The sequence below is a fragment of the Tursiops truncatus genome, chromosome 20, assembly GCF_011762595.2.
Source record: "Tursiops truncatus isolate mTurTru1 chromosome 20, mTurTru1.mat.Y, whole genome shotgun sequence".
Lineage (NCBI taxonomy): Eukaryota > Metazoa > Chordata > Mammalia > Artiodactyla > Delphinidae > Tursiops > Tursiops truncatus.
In genome coordinates, this window is record NC_047053.1 from 8,493,163 (window position 1) to 8,512,668 (window position 19,506).

The window sequence follows — 19,506 nt, forward strand, 5'->3', positions numbered from 1 at the left end:
TTGGGTGGGTTGTGAAGGAGTGTGAGAAACCCTGTGCCAGTGGCTGAGGGCCCGGGCCCTGGGAGGGAACTGGGGATTTGCACACAGTAGAATTAAGGAACGCTGGCTCTGCGTGGGGGATAAAGGAAGCCATGGAGGGAGTGTGTGTGGGGGGGGGCGTGCCGCGACTTCCCCTCCCCAGCCCTCGCACCGCCTGGCCCGCTCCCCTCGCTTCGCCATGGCTGGCATTCGGGGTCTCGCACCTCCACCGCCCCCACGCGTGCTGCCGCGGGGAGCGGCCTGACCGCCGCTTGACGCCTCAAGAGGGGCGGGGGTCTCACTATTAAAAGGGGCAACAGGCCTCGGCGCGGGCCCCAGAGCAGGGCCGCTCCGTTAGCGACGCCCTCGAGTCCGCGGCGGGCACGATGCAGCTCCTGGTGAGGATGCCGTCTCTTCCGGAGCGGGGCGAGCTGGACTGCAACATCTGCTACCGGCCCTTCAACCTCGGGGACCGCGAGCCCCGCCGCCTCCCCGGGACGGCGCGCGCCCGCCGCGGCCACACGCTCTGCACCGCCTGTCTGCGCGAGTTGGCGGCGCGTGGCGACGGCGGCGGGGCGGCCGCGCGCGCAGTGAGTCTGCGCCACGTCGTCATGTGCCCCTTCTGTCGCACGCCCACCCTGCTCCCGCGCGGCAGGATCACTGAAGTCACTGTCAACCCGGACTTGCGGTCACGCTTGGAGGCAACAGAGCGGGCCGCGCACGAATCTAATGGGGCGCGTGGTCCGGTTCGGGAAAGCGGTGATGCGGCCGAGAGGCCGATGACTCGGAAACGGAGAGAAGGGGGCGGGGCCTAGGAGCGCGGGATGGCGTGAGCTCCTGCGGCCCTGGGCCCGGGTGCTGGCACCCGCGCGCAGGTGGCGGCGGCCGCTGCCTAGCAACGGTGAGGGGCCGCCCGGGTAGGCAGTGGAGGGAGAGCGCCCCGGAACGCCGGTTCGGCTGCGCCCTTCCGCTGCCACTAATCCTCCTTTTTTCCCCCAGTGCTGTACTGTCCACAGATCAAGGACTCGGCCCACATGACCCGCTGCACGCTGTAACCGCGGAACCCTGAAGCTACGGCAGAAGAAAGGTGGGAGCTGCATTCTCGGGGCGCGCTGTACTACGAGGAACTGGTGCCAAGCCCACCCCCTGTCATGTCCTGGAGTGTCACGGATGAGGGAGGTGAGCCAAGGGCAGAAGGGAACGCCCTGGGAGGTGTTGATGCTGCGCTGGGGAGGCTCCTAGACGAATCGCCCCCATCTACCGACTGTGCCAGCCTTGCACATTCAGGATGGAATGGCCCAGGGAGGATAGAAACAAAGTCTACGTTCCCGTGGGAAGCAGACAATTTCCCTAGCTGTGACTTTGGCTTTTGTCCAGGGCAGCTCTGATGTGTGGGAGCAACAGGTCCCATTTTAGCAATTCTGTGTCAATGATTTGAAAGTTTAAAAAAGATGGAACGGGAGAGAAGAGGCTGATTTCCATGTCATATTAATCTCACTTCTCTAGCACCTAAGAGAACTGAGAAAAATAAACCGTACCCACCCTACTCCCTCCGCTGGTATGCCTACTAGTGTCCCCCTTCCCAGTACTGTGTTCCTAAAATTGTCAAGATGCGTCCCCACCTATGAGATTAGGAGCCTCGCTTCATTTCAGAATCTCCCTTCAACCTGTTGGGGCAGGTATGACGACGTCCAGAGGGCATCTATCCGAGTCACCTCACTAGGGCCTGTCAAGGGGAGGAGGGAGAGCCATTTGGCTATGGCAGTGGATTGTAAACTTCTGATATTATTTTTACAGCCACAAGGAAACACTGTCACTACTGAAAAAAGATGCTCATCATACAATTTTAAACTTGTGTCCCATATTTAGACATCACCTATTTCAGGGCAGGGGTTCAATTTAAAAGTCCTGTTCGTATCTTGTGATCGTAGAGTTACAGTCAAGGGCCAGCAGCATCGGCATGACTGGAGCTTGTTGGAAGTGCAAAATCTCAGGATTTCACTTTTGACTTACTGAATTAGACTCTGCATTTTAACAAGAATCCCAGGTGATCCATTTAAGTAAAAATTTAAGAAGCACTGGTCCAGGTCCTAGACTATGTTACATTTTCCCCTGAGTTAAAAAGGGGGAACTTATTAAGAATAAACCCCAATTTTTCTAACTATGTTTTTACCTTTTTCCTTTCGTTAAGTCTCAGCTTAAATATTCCCTCTTTGGGGAGGTCTTTCTCGGCTTTCAATCTGGTGTAGCCCCCTCCCTCACCCTCTGTAATACAATGCCTTGTTTTATTTTTTCACTACTTTTATTTTCTGATATGTGTTTTGTTGGTGTCCTGCACTACAGTGTAAGCTCCATGATAGCAGTGACTAACTTGTGACTGTTGTATCTCCAAGGGCAACAGCAGTGTTTTTAACATGTACTCAATAAATGCTTGTTGGAATTACATTTTTTAATATAATAGCCTCAAAATTGTCTGGTCTCTCAGCCTCTGAGAAGCTCTGGTAGTAAATACATGTCAAGCTGTAGTGTCCAGCGGTTCAAATCTTTGGCAAGCTATGCAGGTCTGACCCCCCACCCCCCAGCTCCTTTAAAATAAAAGTGTGCTTCTGCAACTGGGAACTGAACCTATGAAGCTGTAGTGACCTCTACTGACTCTTGGTAGAACTAAACAAGCTGAAGGTGGAAAGGACTATCAAAAGGATGAATGGAAGGCAGTTCTGAAACTTATCAGGCACCCCTCCCACTAAACTTCTGTCCAGTAATTCCTGCTATCTCTCTGATCTCAACCTGAGGCCTGTGGAGGTGTCCTGCTGTCACCCTCCATCTCCGCTGAGCTCATCACACTGGGGTGAGGGTTGGAAAAAGAGCCTTGGAGTTGTAGCTGATGATCCAACAAATAAAAATGAGAAAAAGGAAAAGGCACAAGATTTAAAAAAAGAGAGAAATGGGTAACAGGAAATGGCAGGAAGCGACACCCTTTCTTTCCTCATCCCTCCCCGAAACCAAAGAACTCCCCCACTCAAAAATAACAGAGCACACAGAAAGGAAAGTATAATTTATATGTACAACCAATAAACCTGATACAGAAGAGGGGACTGGGACAGACCAGGAGTGGGTGTGAAGAGACCGGGAAAGGAGCAGCAAGAAAGTGAAGGGGAGCGAAGAGCAAGTGGGGGGTTCGCCATGCAAACTGCCACTCTCCCCAGCCCCTCCTGGGGAGGAGGATGTGCCCATGTCTCCCCAGCCTGCCCTCCACTATTTTGCTCTGGTCCCAAAGGCAAGGTAGTCCCCTGACTAGGCCCCCTGCCTGACCCACTCAAGTTTAGTTCATATCCAGGTCTTCAGGAGGGAGGGTAGAAGTCCTCCAAGAACCTGAGCCCCAAAACTGGGGGCTCCCCCCACATCTGGCCCATTGTGTTCTCCACCACCCTTTCTAGGTTACCTGGGTCCCTAGGACAGATTGGGGAGCTCCTCTTTGGCTTAAGGGAGTATCACCCAAATATTCCTCTCTTTGTAGGGGTGGTCCTTGGTCCCTAGGGAGGGGGGAAGATTCCCAACACAAGATGCCGGTACGCAGGAGGTAACTGAGCCAGTGAACGGCGCCTTTATTCTGAGGCTGAACAGCAATGGACTCCCTCCCTTGTTAACTGCTCCGCCCTCCATTTGGGGGGAGGTAGGGGAAGGAAACATGCAGCCGCCCCTCCTCTTCCCTTCCACCCTCCCAGGGCTCACTGTCACCCCTCTCTAAAGTCACCCTCCTCTCTTGAAAGCTCTTTTCCCCACCAAAGTCCCTAAAGGCCGGGCAAGGCTAACCCCCCACTTCTGCAAGAGATGGAGCTTACGCTGCAGGAATAAGAACTGGGGCGGCTCCACCTCTTTCCCCCCCCCCACCACAGCCGCTCACTGGGAAGCTGTGTGTGCTGGGCAGTGGGGGGTACAGGTACTTGGAAGACCCTGCTGACCACCTCCCACCCAGACCTCTTCTCACCAGCACAGTCTTCAAAGCACGGTGGGAAAGGTGCACGGGGTGGAGAAGGACAAAGGGCCCTTCTTGAAGAGAGCTGTAGAGAGGGGCAAAGGGGCTCCTAGCCCAGCGGGGGCCCAAGGGGTGGGGAAGGCGGAGGACTGGCAGCAGGCCCCAGAGCCTGAGCTGGGGGTCGGCCTCGGGGACGGGGCCTGGGTGAAGGGCAGGCCTGGGATCCGGTCAGTCGTCTATACAGATCACCTCCCCGGCTCGGGGCTCCTTCCGATCCAGCCCGTCTGACACCAATGCCCCCACCATTTCCTTCTCCTTCTTCACCAGCACTGGAGGGCCGTTGGTGGCGGCTGTTTGGGAAGGGGGTAAGGAAGGGTCAGTCCCTCCTTCACTTCCCATTGTCGACTGCTTCCTGGCGACAGTATGTTCTTACTTCTAGGTCACCTCATGCCACATCCAATTTTCTAAGGTAGGGATGGGAAAAAATCTCTCTCTCTGAGATTCCCCACGGTACGCATGATGGAACACATGTTCCAACTTTCACCGGAACCCCCTTCCAATTTCATATTCTCTTTCTCTGAAGTAAACAGCTGGAGGCGGCTCAGGTAGGTAGTACCAAGCCACAGAACCACTAAAACCCTAGATGAGGTTTTTGACGACGGGAATGGAAGAGAAGCTGAGAAAGGGATGGGAAAAACAAAGTCCAGAACCACTCCATTCCATAAAACACTGGATACTTCCAAGGAAATGAGATGGGCTGGACAGGTAAAAGGGTAGCTGAGCAGGGATGAAGCTTGGAAAAGGAAGAATGCAAGGAGCAGGAGGCAGGAAGTCACCAGCTGACCTGTGATGAAGGACCCTGCAGGCATCTGGCTGTAATTGGCGCCTGCGGCGGCCAGGGCCCCTACGGGTGCGGCGCTGAAGGCCGCCCCGTACCCCGGAGGTGTAGCGTACGGACCCGGGGGGAAGGCCTGGAAGAGAGAGCGAGCCCACATTAGAGGGTCCACGGTCTGAGAGCAAAGCAGCTGTCGGGGAGACATCATGGGCCAACTCCAGAACTACTGAGGGGTATCACACAGGCAGGGAGACTCAAGGCTGATGAGCGTGCTGGAGCAGGTCGTTGTTCCACACTGCACGGGGCTCTGAAGGAGGTGTTCATACGTGTGCAGGAGGAGTACCAACAGGGAAAACTGGAGTCGGGGGAAAGGGTTACCGGTGTGGGGTGAGGCTCCGTGCCCTTGCTGGCCAGCCGGCTGAGGATGCTGCGCTCGGACATCTGAAGGCGGGCTGCGATGGGGGGTATTCGGGACAGCGTGGCTGGCAGGCGGGTCACGTCCGCCTTCATGTCGCTCAGCAACTCCTCCAGCTGGTTCAGAACTGGGGCCCGGGCCACGGAGAAAGAAGGGCAAGAGAAAGACAGGGAAAGGGAGAGATGGAGCCAGGAAAAGAGATGAGGAGTCAGATGGACAGATACAGTCAGAGAAGGAGAGAGAGGAGGACACAGATGTCGAAGAATCAGAGACCAAGGAAATGACAGAAGTAGAAAAAAAGAGCAACTCGGGGACAAAGAAAAAGTGTCAGGTAAAGAGGCAGAGAGACCAGATCACCACAGAGGACAGATGGAGAGAAAGAAGAAAGGAAAAGGGAATATGGAGAAAAGGGAGATAGGGGAGGGAGGACATCGGAAGACATGGGGGCGGGGAGTTGTCAGAACATCCCATACTGAAAGAGTGAGGTTTAGGGGTTGGGGATGATGGGGAGGAAATAGTCAGGAGGCGTGGGAGGTGGTAAGTGGTGTCAAAGACGTAAGGAATCAAAGTTTTAATATGTAAGGGGGGGAGGGAGGTTAGAGGGTCAGCATTACAGATTCAAGGAATTAGAACAGGAGTCAAAGGGGCCAGGAATCAGTCACTACATCAGACAGGATTAGATGGTTAGAGGGCTTTAGAACTTAATCTATTATTATCAAGGTAAGAGGGTTTGGGAGGAAGGGTTGAAGGTCAAAGGGAAGTTTCATGGGGTAGGGTCAGAGGGTGGGACGGAGGTGGTTTCTGCTTCATGGGGTGAATGAGACGTGAGGAACGTGGTTTGTGGGACCGGGGGTAAGGACTTTTGTGGACTATACACAGGCCAGGGCCCCAGAGAGTGTGCTATTAGCAATATGGCAGGTGTGTGGGTCAGCGAAGAAGTTCCGCCCTGTGGAGGGGACGTGGCACAGTCTCATGGAGATTGGGGGGTTGGGGGGAAGGTCCCTCCCTTCGGCACTGATGTGAATGCTACTAGGCACGGATGAGGGCTGGCTGCACGAATCCTAAAGGCTAAAAACCAAGGCAGTACCAGGTGGGTCGGGGTGGGGTCAGAGGTCAGAGGGGGGTGGTTCAGAGGGTAAAGGGGTCAGAGGGGTGGGAAGATTTTGAGGGGTGCGGGGTGAAGACTTACGCAGCGTTGTGGGCCCTCCCCCGCGCGGGGCCGCCGCGGCCCTTACCCTTGTGCAGCACGGCGTTGGCCGGCTTGTTCCCCGCCAACGACTCCTTGGAGAGGTGCTGGTGGCTCTCGGCCAGGCACTCGGCCTCGGCGAAGCGGGCGTGGAGGGCCATGGCGGGGTGCGCCGGCTCCTGTGATAGGTTCAGGTAGGCCGCCCGCCGCAGCTGCTCCTCAATCACCAGCGCCTGCTCCAGGAGCTAAGGGCGTGGGGAGGGGGTGAGCGCGGGAGCTGCCAGCAGCAAGCACGCAGCTCGGGGCTGGAGACCCACACTGCCCTCACCAGCGGCCCAGACCCCCAGCTCCACACCAATACTGACTGCGGCCCCGCTCCAGACCACAGTGCCAAACACAAGGTGACCCTCTGGTCTTTGCCTCAAGCATCGCCTCAACCCTCAAGGTGTTAACCCTGCCTACATTCCAACCAGATCTGGTCCCACTTCTCACCCAAGCCCCTCTTCAGCACTGTTCCTTTCCTCCCTCATCCTCACCTTGAATCTCCGCGCCAGGAACTTATTTTTCATCTCCAGAAAGTTCCCCTTATTGGCTTCAGTTTTAAATGGCTCGTTGATAATGGCAAACTGAGCATCATTCTGGATGTCCTGCCACCGTGCGTAGCCATGGCTGCCAATAAGGGAAGTGGATCATCAAGGAATTTAACAGGGCTGGGCTGTGAACACGCCTTCCTTTTGGCCTGGTCGCCCCAAAGTGTGGCACTAGGCCCCCTTCCCTAAGTGTAGTTCCCCTCTCTCCAGGTTGAGAGAACATTTTTTTCTTGCGTTTGTAGCCAAGGATACAGGACAATCCCAGCCAGAAGCCAATAGTCATGTCTTCGGTGCCAGATCTCATTGAGTTTCCCCGAGGAAACAGCTGCCCGTTCCTCATTCTGCCACAGCGTGTGGAGCTCTGAAGAGAGGACAGAAGACAGATGAGGCATCAGGAGTTTGTGAAGCCCAGCAGACTGGTACAGAGGAGGGAACTGAACAGTGGGACAGGACTAAGGGCTTTTTAGGAGGAACAGGGCAACGTTAGGTGAGGGGTTAGGAATAAAACTAGTTACAAACAAGGTTCAAGTTGGGATTAAGAGTACAGGTGAGATTAAGGCAGCTTTGGAGTTAGGAGTCCACTTCAGGAGGACCAAGGGCAAGGATCAGAGACAGCATGCACCATTTCATAGACAGTTACTTGGAATTAAAGGCGGAAGGAGGCCTCAGGCCCAAAGAGAAACCCCATGAGGATGAGCTAACCCCAGTGAGGAGCAGAGGGCAGTGAGGACCCCCCCACCTGTGAAGCCACCGTCTGCAATATTGAACATGAACCGCGGCTTCTCTGCCTTCTCCTCACGTCGCCCGTTGGACCGCGGCTCGTCTCGAGGAGGCCCAGGTCGAAGCTCCCGGTCCCCTTTTACATCTTCTGCTACGGCAGATGGGGCAGAGCTCACACCTCAGGAGAGTCTCCTCCCAGGTCCCAAGACTACTCTCTGTAGTGTACTGGCCCCTGGAACAGCTACCCACCCAGGACCCAGGCATTTGGTTCCCAAGACTCCACCTCCCCTCCCCTGATTCCCTCAGGGACCCAGGTGTCCGGTCCTTCCACCCATTACCTCTCTTGCCCAAATCCCCCGTCTCCCCCTCCGGCCTCTCCCTGTGTTCCTGTCCATCCATCGGCTTCTCCTCCCCCCTCTCTCCTGGCGTCGACTCCGTGGCTGTGGGAGGGGGTAGGGGACAGGAAGGAAGGATGTCACCCTCAGCCCCTGATCCCAGGAAGAGGGAACCCCCAAATTCTAAGCCCCCCTTCACCCCTAAGACCATGCACCCACCTGACTTCTCTCTGTCCCCACGGTACCCAGGTTCAGGCTCCATCTCTCCAGGTACCCCTGGCACCTCATCCTCTAGAGGAATCTTCCTTGGCTCCAGCCGCTCCCCAAGTGATGGGGCTGGGCTGGGGGTATCAGCCTAAAAGAGGACAACGGAGTCAGGATGAAGTGGCGGCTCCTAGGCACCTGCCTCCACGACTCTGCCACTCCCTCCCCTCAAAGGAAGCTAGGTAGCCACACACCTCTGTTTCCATCTTCTCCCCAATTTTGCTATTCTTCTCTGGCTTCTCCTCCTGGTTTTCTGCTTCATCCTTCTCCAGAGGTGTCCTTACGCCATCTCCTTTCTCACTGGGAGCTGGAGTAGCTGCGGGGGTAAGGCTGAGTGAGGCAGGCAGAAACTCCCCACCCCAACTCCAGACCCTCGGCGTCTAACGGACACTGGCCCCCATCTGTCTCTCCTGCCATCCTGAGCTGATTACCAGGTTTTGAGGTGCAGGGACTGTTTGCAGCAGAAGCCTCAGGAGTGGTGGGAGACGTTTTGGTAGGAGAGGAGGCTCTGGAGGAACGCTTGGAGTCAGCACTGGGGTCGGGCATCAGCTCCGGCATAGACCAGCGCCCATTGATGTGCTCAAACTCCTGAACCTGGAGGGTGCGGGGGAGTCATAGGGACAGAGATCAGCTCCGGCGACCGGACACACAGCAAGCTCCAGCGCTTCTCCCTTTCTCGCACCAGCGTGAGTCCGGAACTCAGGGACGAGAGGCAGAGGAGCACAGGGCCTAGGCGGCCAGCCTCTTTGGCTGAGGGGAAGACGGATACCTTCTTCTTGACGAGAGACATGACTCCAATGCGGGTCAACACTTGCTGGCGACTCAGTCCCTCCCGAGGGACCCCGTCAGCAAAGGTTTCAGAGCCGTCTGCCCCGGGCTCACAGAGATGGCGCATGAACAAAGACACATAGGCCCTAAGGAGCACGGGGGTGGGAGGTGTGTTAGGAGAGCCTTAGGGGGGGCAGGGCAGTAAAGGGGGCACAGGGATTACTGAACCTGAAACTCCCGGGTGCCTCCAGGGGTCCTCCCCTGGGCCTCTCAGTCTCACCATCACCTGTCCTCCAAATCCTAACTCCCCCATCTGCCCCTCCCCTTGCATTTCCACAGTCCCCTTGGTCTTGGTTACTTCATTCCTAGGCCCCATCAGTCAGCTCTTCATCCTTCCCACCAGCCCCCCTGCCAGGTTATCATGGTCAAATAAATGTGAGGCAAGGACAGCCCAGGCGAGGCTCCTGTCTCAACTGCCTCTCCCATTGGGGAGGAAGCCTGGCCTCCCTGCTCTAGGCTCATCTGAGGGGAGGTGGGGCAGGCTGAGCCCACCCCCCAGGAAACTGAGCCAGGAAAGACTGTCTGGCAGGGAGTACGGTGATCAGTTGAGTAAGGTCACATCATATGGTGGCCAAGAGGAAGGCAGTAACACCCAAAGTTTTCACCCTTCCATCCAGCTGAGCCCTGTATCACCCCCACTCACTTGAACTCTTTTTCAGTCTTGCCCCTGAGGTCCCGCACCAGCCACTGGGTGGTGAAGGCGTCCTGTGGTGGCATGCCCCAGCGCATCACAGCATTGAGGAAGGCCTTCCGCTGACGGGTGTTGAATCCCAACACCTGATGACGGGGGCAAGGAGGGAGTGGGCAGTGAATGTCCAGGATCTCATTTCTTGGTCTGTGCTACCCTCAGTGACTCAGCTTCAATTCCCTAGAGGGGCCTAGGCCAGCTCACCTCAATGTTGCCCCCAACTCGAGCCAGCAGTGGAGGCAGTGGCTTATCCTTTTCGTTCCGGAGCTGCCTCTTGGACTGTCGACGCCCTGGGTGGGGAGATGGTGACCCCGGTTAGTAGAGCTGCCACCTCCTTCCCCGCCCTCACTCTTTCCTAGCCCTCCATTCTCACAAGATACAGAACACAGGAAAGGCCTGTGTCAGCTCTGAGGCGCTTCTAATTTTCTTCCCAGCGCATTCAGAACTACTAACCCAATAGGTCCAAAAGAATCGAGTCATACTAAAAAATCAGTAGCACCCATACGATGCAAGCAAGATTACTGGTGGGAACGTAAGAGGATGTTACCTTTCTCGATCTTTCATCTAGGTACCTAAGCCTGCACGGTTATATACTCCCAATTTTAACAGTGGCGAGATTATAGATATTTCTTCCTTTTTGCTTACCTGCAATCTTTACTTTTTCTACAAATGAGCATTTTGTATAAAAACAGTGGGCTTAATAGACAATGGGAAGTGAAATGGGAAGAGGTGCGGTAGAAAAACAAGAAAACAGATGCCACCTTCAGGACGCTCATCAAAGTCTTCATCCTCCTCCTCTGATCCCACTGAGTACTCTGACTGGTTATCTGCGAGGGGAAGGGCTCAGTGGTCAGTGATGGCTCCCTGGATAAGCCCAGGCTGGGGCCCTTCTGTCTGGACGCCTCCCCTCGGAGACTTCTGCACCTTCGCTCTGGCCTCGGCCCTCCTAGGGATGCCGGATGACTGCCTGCCGTCTGACTCAGGACCACACACCATGTCCACTCACCCACCTACCTCCTGACTCCTGCATAACCCACTCTAAACAGGGACCCCTGGGTGTCCATCTGAGCCCTCTGCAACTGCTAGATAGCTGAGACCACCTGCAAATCCACCTGGCCTCCGGGTAGCTCCCAGTGTCCCTTCCTAATCTCTTTCCACTTGGCAGGGAAGGCCCTGACTCCTAAGCGCACTCTCCCCTTCTCGGTCCCTCCGTCAGGGGCGGTCCTCACCTTGGTCCTCCTGAGCAGCATCGTTGTAGTTAACCTGCTTGCGGACCCTCTTGCCTTTGCCGAGGTTGCGGGCCAGGTCTTCCTGCTGCTGCTCGTAGTGGTGTCTCAGCAGCTTCTCCCAGTAGTCGGGATCCACGTTCTCCTCCTGCTTGATGATCTCGCGTTCAATTTCCTCAATCTGAGGGGCAGCAGGACGAACGCTGAAGGCCTCCCCTTCCAATCCTGCCACCATGACAAAATCCCTACTCGCCTGCCTCCACCCAGCCCTAGACCTCGTCACTGTGTGTAAGTCCTCTGTGTGAGTTTTCCTTACCTCTCACCTGCAATATGCTTCTCCTCCTCGTGATTTCCCTTTTTTCCAAACCTCTCCTCTAGTGCCCTCTGTGTCCCTCCCACTCTGACTCAGAAGCTTCCCTCCCGAGTTTATCACCGCTTTCTCTGCCTAAGTTTTCTCCAAAGTCCAGTCTCATCCTTTAGACCAAGAAGTCGTTTGAGGTCCACTACCGCTCTCTGATGGGCACTGGGGTAAGAGATCAGACAAAAACCAAGAGCGAAGGGGGATCCTCCAACTTCAAGGTCTGGTCAAGGACGTCGGACACGACCCCTCAGAGGTGGCCCGGATGCACAGTGTCTGGCCCCAAGCCTCTCACCTTGTCTTCTTCCCTCACCACGTACTGGGCCACCTTGAAGGAGCTGAGATACTCATTCATGTTCTGCACGTCAGTGTCCTCAGTTGCATCCTGGTTCCGGTCCAGGAGCCGAGCGATGGCCTCGTTGTCATAGTGAATCACACTGCTGTCCTCCTCCTTGTTCTCCCCTGGTGGAGTTGGGGAATGAGAGGGGACTCTGAGCTCTAACCAGAACCTCAGGCAGAACTTTAGAGAGATCAGAGGAAAGCCTTCCCCTCTGCTTCCTTTTCACGGGAGCTCTGGAGGAGAAGGCCCTTTCCCTGGACGTCTACACAGAGATTTGCTGTTGTTTTCAACCTTACAGGTAAGGAAAGAAGCCAACCTTCCTCCAAGGATGCAGAGAAGAGATTTTCTTCAGGGGGTTTCAGAAGAGAAGTGCTCATAGACAGCAAAGACCTGCTTACAGGGAGCTGCAGAAAAGGCTCTCACCCTCATTTTCATCCTTAAATAGCTCCTCGGTGCCAAATTTGAGGATGTCATCCAGCTCCTGCTTGGACATGGAGCCCGCCTTGGAGCCCAGCCCAGGCCGCACCACCAGATGCGTCAGCATCATCTTTCTCTTGGCCACCTGTGTGATTCGCTCTTCCACTGATGCGCGAGTCACAAACCGGTAGATCATCACTTTGTTGGCCTGGCCGATCCGATGAGCACGGCTGAAGGCCTGCAGGGGCCGGAAAGCGGGGATGGGCCAGGGGAGTGGCAGGGGAGACACCCCCTACATGCTCTGGAAAAGAGGCTGACAAGGAAGGGTCTTCTACCCACCAAGAGGTTTATTTCTGACCCCAGAACAGACAGACACATCTCCTTGCTCGGAGGGGCTCCAGGAGGCATGCTCTCACCTGGATATCATTATGGGGGTTCCAGTCTGAATCAAAGATGATGACAGTGTCGGCAGTGGCCAGATTGATGCCCAGCCCTCCAGCCCGGGTGGACAGGAGGAAGCAGAATTGTTGGGCCCCAGGAGCTAGGAGGCAAGAATTAGGAAATCAGGCCTTTCTTGTACCCAGAAGGTCTGTCCACCTGCTCCTAGTTGTTCCCTGACTACAAACAACGATGCCCTCAACTCAAAAGCCCAGGTGGCTAATATCCTCCCAGGCCAGCACCCTCCCATCCCAGGGACCTAGGCACAGGTTTCTCGGGCCTCCCACACCCAGCAGGGACCAAGGCCCCCCTCACCATTGAAGCGATCGATGGCCTCCTGCCTCAGGGCACCAGTGATGCCGCCGTCAATGCGCTCATACTTGTAGCCTTCGTAGTCTAAGAAGTCCTCTAGCAAGTCTAACATTTTGGTCATCTAGAGCAAGAGAAAAGGCAGGAGTCTAGAACGACGAGGCAGTGGGATGCGCCCTGTCTGTTCTGACTACCTCTTTATTCTCTCTCAACCCCAGTCCTTACACTTGTACCCCTGCCCTGTCATATACCCCCCAGAGCTGCTTCCTCCACCCCCAGCTCCTCCTGGGACATTCTTGTCATTCTCTCTCTCTTGATTTAAGACCATTTCTCCTAAGGCAGAGGTTCTCCTCTGACACCCATGACAAAGTTTCAGGGAAATCTATGAATCCCCTGAATATCTGTACAAAATTGTCTAGTTGTGTGTGCAGTTTTCTGGAGAAGAGACCCACAGCTTTCAACAGATTTCCAAAAGGTCTGTGCTCTCCTCCCTTCCCCAATAAGGTTAAGAAACAGTACCAGTCCCAGAGACGACCTTTAGGAGGCAGATGGCTCACCCTTCCCCTTCGCCCCTTTTGGCGTACAGAAACTGGACTACAACTTCCAACAGCCTTAATTAAGAACAGGGATCAGAGACCAAGATGAACTTAGCTATACCAGAAACCCTTAGGGGTGTAATTGCCTAACCTCGCATCCCGTGGCAACCACAGGAATGAGGTAAGCGATTATCTGATGGTGAGAAAGAGCTACAGGGATGGGTCACCTGCGAGAAGATGAGCACTCTGTGTCCTTGCTCCTTCAGCTTCCGCAGCATCTTCTGCAACAGCATGAGCTTCCCAGATGCCTTAATAAGTGCCCCACCCTCATATGCCCCACTGGGAAGTTTGGGGGACTCCTGAAAAGAAGGCAGGAAGAAAGGAGGAGAGGGTCAGTGAACACGCCCCGTATTCTGACTATGCCTAGAAAGCTGGAGGCCCAAATCCAGGCTCCACACCTTTATAATTCCTATTCTTCTCAGAAATCTAGTCTCTGGCCTCCCAGCCCAACTCCAGCCCTGTGCTCAACTGCCCACGTTTCCAAAGAGCCAGGCATTTCACAGCCCCCCAGCTCCCGTATCTACCATAGCAGCCACAGGAAAGAGATACGGATGGTTGCAGCACTTCTTAAGATCCATCATGATGTTAAGCAATGACACTTGGTTCCCACCTCCTCGTGAGTTCAAGGCCTCAAAATTTCGGGTCAGGATATACTTGTAGTATTTCCTAAAGCCCAGGGCAGGGGCATAGAAGAGACACAATAAAGGAAGCAATTATGATGTTGCATTTGGTCACCAACTCTTGGAAAGCTGCCACCAAATCCTCAACCCTGGGCCAGGTAACCCGCCTTGCATCTCACTTCTGCATGGGGCTCAGCTCCACGCGGACGATGAGCTCTGTCTTGGCCGGCATATTCTTAAAGACATCAGCCTTGAGCCTCCTCAGCATATGTGGCCCCAGCAAGTCATGAAGTTTCTTAATCTGGTCTTCTTTGGATATGTCGGCAAACTCCTCCAGGAAGCCTTCCAGATTGCTAGTAGCCAGAAGGAGAAAAGGAAATGAACAGGCGTCAGGTTCTTTGCCCCTGACCTCAGGCTCTATTCTTCACTCCAGATGAATCCTCCTCCCACTCATCTTCTCAGTCCCTCCACCTCTCCTCTCTGCAGACCACCCTGCTGAGCCACTTACTTAAACCTCTCTGGGGTGAGGAAGTTCAGCAGATGGAAGAGCTCCTCCAGGTTATTCTGCAGTGGAGTCCCTGTCAGCAGCAACTTATGATCTATCTTGTAGCCATTGAGGACCCTGAAAAACTAGAAAATGGGGCAAGGAAAGGCAGAGGAAAGGGCCCATCAGTGGCCAGTGGCTGGCCCACAGTATCACCTTTCCCTGCCTCTAGCTCCTATTTCCTTCAGGATCAGAGGCCCTCATATCCCTAGTCCTCTCCCTCTTCCAACCTGGACTTCTCCCCAGACTTATTCCCAGGCTTCCTGCCTCCCTGATTGCAGAAAGTCCCTGAAACTTTATTTTTTAGGACTAGGGCAAGTAGGAGTCCACAGCCTCAAGTTTCTGAGGCCTGGGTATCTCACTCACCTTGGACTGGTTGTTCTTGAGCCGATGGGCCTCATCCACCACGAGACAGGCCCAGCGGATGGAGCCAAGAGCTGCCTGATCAATGGTGATCAGCTCATATGATGTCAGGAGAACATGGAACTTCACCTGCGCCTCCCTCTGCCAACACAACCATTGTCCACTTGGCTGCCACCCCACACCCAAGCATCTAGGCCTCCACCCCCATTCTCCACACAGACACCCAGGCCTAACTGAGACTCCCAAAGGGAGCCCATTGTCCTGTCCTCCAACTTTGACTCCATGCAGGGACTTTTGAATGTGGCCCCAAAACTTCCACCACTCGTCCAGGATGAACAGATCCATGTACACCCCTGGGAGTACCCACTACATCTCCAGGACTGGAGTGCAGAGGCATGAGGGAAGGTGGAGGAAAGGAGGGAGAAAGCTGAACGGGGAATAAAGGAGCTGAAGTCCTGGTTGGGGCAACGAAACGACAGATCTGAGGACTTTAGAGGACATGAGATAGAGGGGCTTACCTTCATCTTAAAAGCTTTCTTGCCACCTTTGATGGCGTTGTCTTCAAAGGAAAACTCATTCTCACGAATGATGGCTCGGCTGTCCTTGTCACCCGTGTACGTCACCACATAGAACTTGGGTGCCCACATCTGGAACTCCCGCTCCCAGTTAATGATGGTGGAGAGCGGGGCGCTCACCAGGAAGGGACCCTTTGTGTGGCCCTGGGAGTCGAGGGTGGGGGACCATTAGTCTAGGCTCACGGTCATACAACCCAGTCCACTGCCTGCCGCACCCCTCCCCGCCAGTTCTCTGCCCTCACCCTCCACTCCCACCTTCCCCAGTCCAGGCTAGGCCTCAGCACGGCTGTCCCCCTCAGGGCCCGAGAGTCTAGCACCTCCTTATACAGTGAGTAGAGGAAGACGATGGTTTGTATGGTCTTGCCCAGTCCCATCTCATCAGCCAGAATGGTGTCAGTGCCCTGGGCCCACGAGAAGCGCAGCCAGTTCAAGCCCTCCAGCTGATACATGTGCAGCGTGCCTCCAGTGGCTGTGATGAACCGGGGCTGAGTCTCGTATTTCACTGTCGGCTGTAGAATCAAGAAGTCAGAAAGCTCAGGGGAGCCATCAGCTGCTCCTCCGGCCTTGGCCTCCTCCTCCCCTCTCCCCGGCACTGATATCAAATGGGATTACAAGTCCCTCTCCTATGGCCTGAGCTTATGAAAGTTTCAGTCTGCAGTGCCTCCCCCTCATTCCTTAAAACAATACCCAGAAGCACTGTGGGGAAGGAAACTGGTAGAAGAGCCCTGTGTGCTGCTGTCTCTAGCAGCTCTCACTCCTGTGCCAAAATTCCTAGCACTCTTGGGGCAAAGCTGAACACTGAAGGAAGAGCTACTGTTCAAAGAAGTTGTTGAAACTCTGGGAAGTTCTGTCAGAAGCCCCCAGGAAATCTTCAATCACCATGGCTCCAGAAACGGGAGACAGGCCAAGTGGGACGACTTACATCATTAGTAGGAGAGCTGGGAGGCCCATCACCCTGCAGCTCCTTCTTCTTCTTCTTATACTTGCGGGGCTGGGCGGGGTCCTCCCCCATAATTAGTTCTCTGGGAAAACAGCGGGTCTGAGTGAGACCTGGTCCTTGGACCCACCCCTGTCCTTCTGAACCCACTCCAGACCTAGCTCCCACTTTCCATAACCAAGATTTTCTCACATTTCCTTTCTCCCAGGTTCTTTACCCTCACCCCTACGGAGTTCAGCTCTAAAGCCAACCCTCCCCACTCCTCAGCATCCTCATCCCCATTACTCAGGCTAGATCTCCTTTCTGCTCCTCACACCACCTCTTTCCCGACCCCACCGCAAACAGCCCAGCCCAGGCTCCCACTGCCCTAAATTCTAGATTGGGTCTGTCCCTACTGCATCTCATTTAACGCTGGAGGTTTAGCTTTCATGCCTCTGTCCTCAGACTCCCTCTAACCCACGACCTGGCTCCCTCACCGGTGTCTCCAGTAGCTTTGTTTATGGTCTTCATATTCAGGGATGTTCATTTCATCTTCCTCCCACGTGGACTGGTCATATGGCAAGTCCCTCCATTTCACTAGATAGTGGTAATTTCCCTTCTTATCCACACTGTGGGGAGAGAAGCCAGGAGAAGGAGCAGGAGGAGAAAAGTAATATGTGTCACAAGTAGAAAAAGTCATACACAATTATCAGCAAGCATGCAGGCGTTGTCACCTAATCCTCAATGGTGGGCCTCTGAAAGGCAGTTTGGAATGGCTGAAGTTCTACCCTAACTTTTTCAGGATGGCTTCCTAAAAATCAACGATCACAAAACATCCCTGGCTTCAACATCGTTCGTTCATCTAATCAGTATTTACTAAACATCTACTACATGCCAGGCACTGTCCCAGGCACGGGTGATTGAGCAGAACTAAGCAGACAAATGACCTATTCCCATGCAGCTCACATTCTATTGGGGGAGGCAGTGATGAAATAGAAAAATAAAAGACAATGTAACATTAGTTAGTAATAAGTACTGGGAAGAAAGAAGTACCAGAAACACTGGTCTATATGAACCATGTGTTTCCCGTTTTGCTTTTTTTACAACCAGATCCCCAGACTCATGTGTCATTTCTTAAGCTGTTAGAAATTAAAAGCAGCAAGGACAAAGCAGTCAGTGCTGGGCTGGACCTTCCTCCTGGTTCCTCCCATCTCCATAGAGGAAACAAAGCCAGAAGGGCTGGGGCTGCAGTGGGAATTATCCAGTTAGATCAATTATCTGGTTAATCAACAAATACTAACATGGAGCCACAGCGCAGCAAGAATAGTGGCAGAACCCAGGTAGGCCTTCGCACGGACCAAGGACCAAGGACTCACCTGTGGTTGATGATCCGGTGGACGGTCATCCACTCTGGCTTGATGCCGAAACGATAGTACTTCTCCTCCATCTCGGCATAGTGCGGGTCCTTCACCTTGCGTTTGTCACTCTTCCCATCATCCTCACCAGAGCCGTAGTCGAGGGGTGGGGGCTCGTCCATGTCATTCTTCCGTTGATAGTTTCGGTACATTACCAAGTGGAAAATTTCCAGCTGATGGGGCACAGAGGAGGAAGGAATAGATAGTCCCAACATCCCGAGAGGACAAAAGGAGACAGGGCAGAGGCCGGCAGGGGGAATGGCATGGGAAAGCAAGCAATGAAAGAGGTGGGATGAGGGACATAGTGAGTTAAATCCAAAGCAGGAGAACGAATAACACGCCAGAGAACAGAGTCAGAGACAGGAGCTGGGTGGGGAGGTATTAATAAGCAAAAGGAGGAAGGGAATAGGGTTGTTAAGATTGGGGCTATCAGTAAAACATGGTTAAGACGGATAAGGAAAGAGATGGAGTTGAGGCAGGCTAAGGAAAGCCTATGTTATACCTAAGGGAAGGAATCTAATGGAGACTGAGGGAAAGAGAACTGGATTCCAAGAGAACCAAGTGTGGAAACTAAGGGAGTTGGCAGGGTGTGGGCGGCCAGAGGCCTAATGTGAGGGAAAGCAGAGGGGATGGAAGATGAGAGAACAGCGGGCCAAGAGAGAGAATGGCAGTGAATGGGGCCCCAGGAGGCGGGGAAGGAGAGGCCCTTGTACCTGAAGCTCCTTGGCCCAGGAGCAGTGCCAGTAGGACAGTCCTACCCACTTGACAAAGAACTCTCTCTCCGATCTGCCTTGAAGAGGACGCGCGGGCGGGGCATCTGGATTCCCGTCTGCCTGTTGGGGGGCCGGCACTGCCACAGGGGGCTCCCCCCACCGCCAGTGTAGGATCTTCTGCACACGGCCTTTCAGCACGGGACACTTCGGGATGGACGCACACGAAGAGGAAAGAAAGGCAGAAAGAGCCCATCATTAGAGTAGGAGGATGGGGGTCCCACACGGGAATAAAAGGCTAGGTGTGGGGGAGAGTAGAGAAAGAAAGAGCCCAACCTTTGGGCCCCGGAGATGGAGGAGGAGTCGGGGCTGACAATAAAGCCTGAGAGATGGGCCCACTCACTGTGCATCGGGGACACAGCCACTCGCCGTTGGGGATGTCAGGCAGCGGGGGGTTCAGGCAGTGAATGTGGTAGGAGGAGATGCAGGCGTCACAGCACAGGAGCTCCCCGCCATCCTTGCACACACGGCAGTACTCCATGTGGTCGTCCTCTTCCTCCTTCTCCCCCTCCTCTTCCCCCTCCTCTTCATAGTCTTCCTCCTCCTCCTTGGCCTCCCACTGTACCCCCTCCTTCTCCTGGGAGGCCAAGGACAGACACAGACACAAGAAAGAGGATAAGGAGTGAGGCTGGAAGACAGAGGCAAACCAGGACAGCTAGAGCCTAGAAGTGCAGAGAAGACTGCTGGGAACAAAGGAACAGGACTTCTCAGGTCCCCAAAATGCTAATTTTGGGGGCAAAGGAATGGGGGAGAGGATCAAACTA

General features: G+C 54.5%; 2 protein-coding genes and 1 non-coding gene across 22 annotated transcripts in view; 1 reads left to right on the forward strand and 2 right to left on the reverse strand.

Annotated features, from left to right (window-relative positions):
* RNF227 (ring finger protein 227) lies at positions 1 to 5,546 on the forward strand. Its single transcript, XM_033848681.2, is given in 3 exon segments — positions 1 to 797; positions 799 to 919; positions 1,018 to 5,546. Coding segments are annotated over 3 exon segments (570 nt in total). The 5' UTR covers positions 1 to 404; the 3' UTR covers positions 1,074 to 5,546.
* CHD3 (chromodomain helicase DNA binding protein 3) overlaps positions 3,059 to 19,506 on the reverse strand; it is a 25,142-nt gene continuing 8,694 nt past the window's right edge. For 5 of the 20 annotated variants that reach the window (XM_033848642.1, XM_033848643.1, XM_033848644.1 and 2 more), the window contains exons 9-40: positions 19,086 to 19,319; positions 18,686 to 18,889; positions 17,934 to 18,145; positions 17,055 to 17,186; positions 16,564 to 16,663; positions 15,959 to 16,150; positions 15,585 to 15,785; positions 15,070 to 15,207; positions 14,668 to 14,789; positions 14,339 to 14,512; positions 14,064 to 14,205; positions 13,707 to 13,838; positions 12,950 to 13,067; positions 12,613 to 12,737; positions 12,203 to 12,434; positions 11,735 to 11,901; positions 11,085 to 11,262; positions 10,617 to 10,682; positions 10,060 to 10,145; positions 9,811 to 9,944; positions 9,109 to 9,253; positions 8,771 to 8,933; positions 8,534 to 8,655; positions 8,295 to 8,430; positions 8,079 to 8,180; positions 7,760 to 7,891; positions 7,273 to 7,381; positions 6,967 to 7,099; positions 6,434 to 6,675; positions 5,208 to 5,371; positions 4,839 to 4,965; positions 3,059 to 4,344 (exon numbers count right to left, since the gene is read on the reverse strand). In XM_033848642.1, the coding sequence (XP_033704533.1) occupies positions 4,104 to 4,344; positions 4,839 to 4,965; positions 5,208 to 5,371; positions 6,434 to 6,675; positions 6,967 to 7,099; positions 7,273 to 7,381; positions 7,760 to 7,891; positions 8,079 to 8,180; positions 8,295 to 8,430; positions 8,534 to 8,655; positions 8,771 to 8,933; positions 9,109 to 9,253; positions 9,811 to 9,944; positions 10,060 to 10,145; positions 10,617 to 10,682; positions 11,085 to 11,262; positions 11,735 to 11,901; positions 12,203 to 12,434; positions 12,613 to 12,737; positions 12,950 to 13,067; positions 13,707 to 13,838; positions 14,064 to 14,205; positions 14,339 to 14,512; positions 14,668 to 14,789; positions 15,070 to 15,207; positions 15,585 to 15,785; positions 15,959 to 16,150; positions 16,564 to 16,663; positions 17,055 to 17,186; positions 17,934 to 18,145; positions 18,686 to 18,889; positions 19,086 to 19,319 (4,905 nt within the window). In that variant the 3' untranslated portion in view covers positions 3,059 to 4,103. Of the gene's footprint in view, positions 4,345 to 4,838; positions 4,966 to 5,207; positions 5,906 to 6,433; positions 6,676 to 6,966; positions 7,100 to 7,272; positions 7,382 to 7,759; positions 7,892 to 8,078; positions 8,181 to 8,294; positions 8,431 to 8,533; positions 8,656 to 8,770; positions 8,934 to 9,108; positions 9,254 to 9,810; positions 9,945 to 10,059; positions 10,146 to 10,616; positions 10,683 to 11,084; positions 11,263 to 11,734; positions 11,902 to 12,202; positions 12,435 to 12,612; positions 12,738 to 12,949; positions 13,068 to 13,706; positions 13,839 to 14,063; positions 14,206 to 14,338; positions 14,513 to 14,667; positions 14,790 to 15,069; positions 15,208 to 15,584; positions 15,786 to 15,958; positions 16,151 to 16,563; positions 16,664 to 17,054; positions 17,187 to 17,933; positions 18,146 to 18,685; positions 18,890 to 19,085; positions 19,320 to 19,506 lie in introns of those variants that run through there. The other 15 variants (XM_073798040.1, XM_033848655.1, XM_033848647.1 and 12 more) reach the window with 11 other exon arrangements.
* Positions 9,539 to 9,678, reverse strand: LOC117309879 (small Cajal body-specific RNA 21). The gene has a single exon (XR_004524169.1).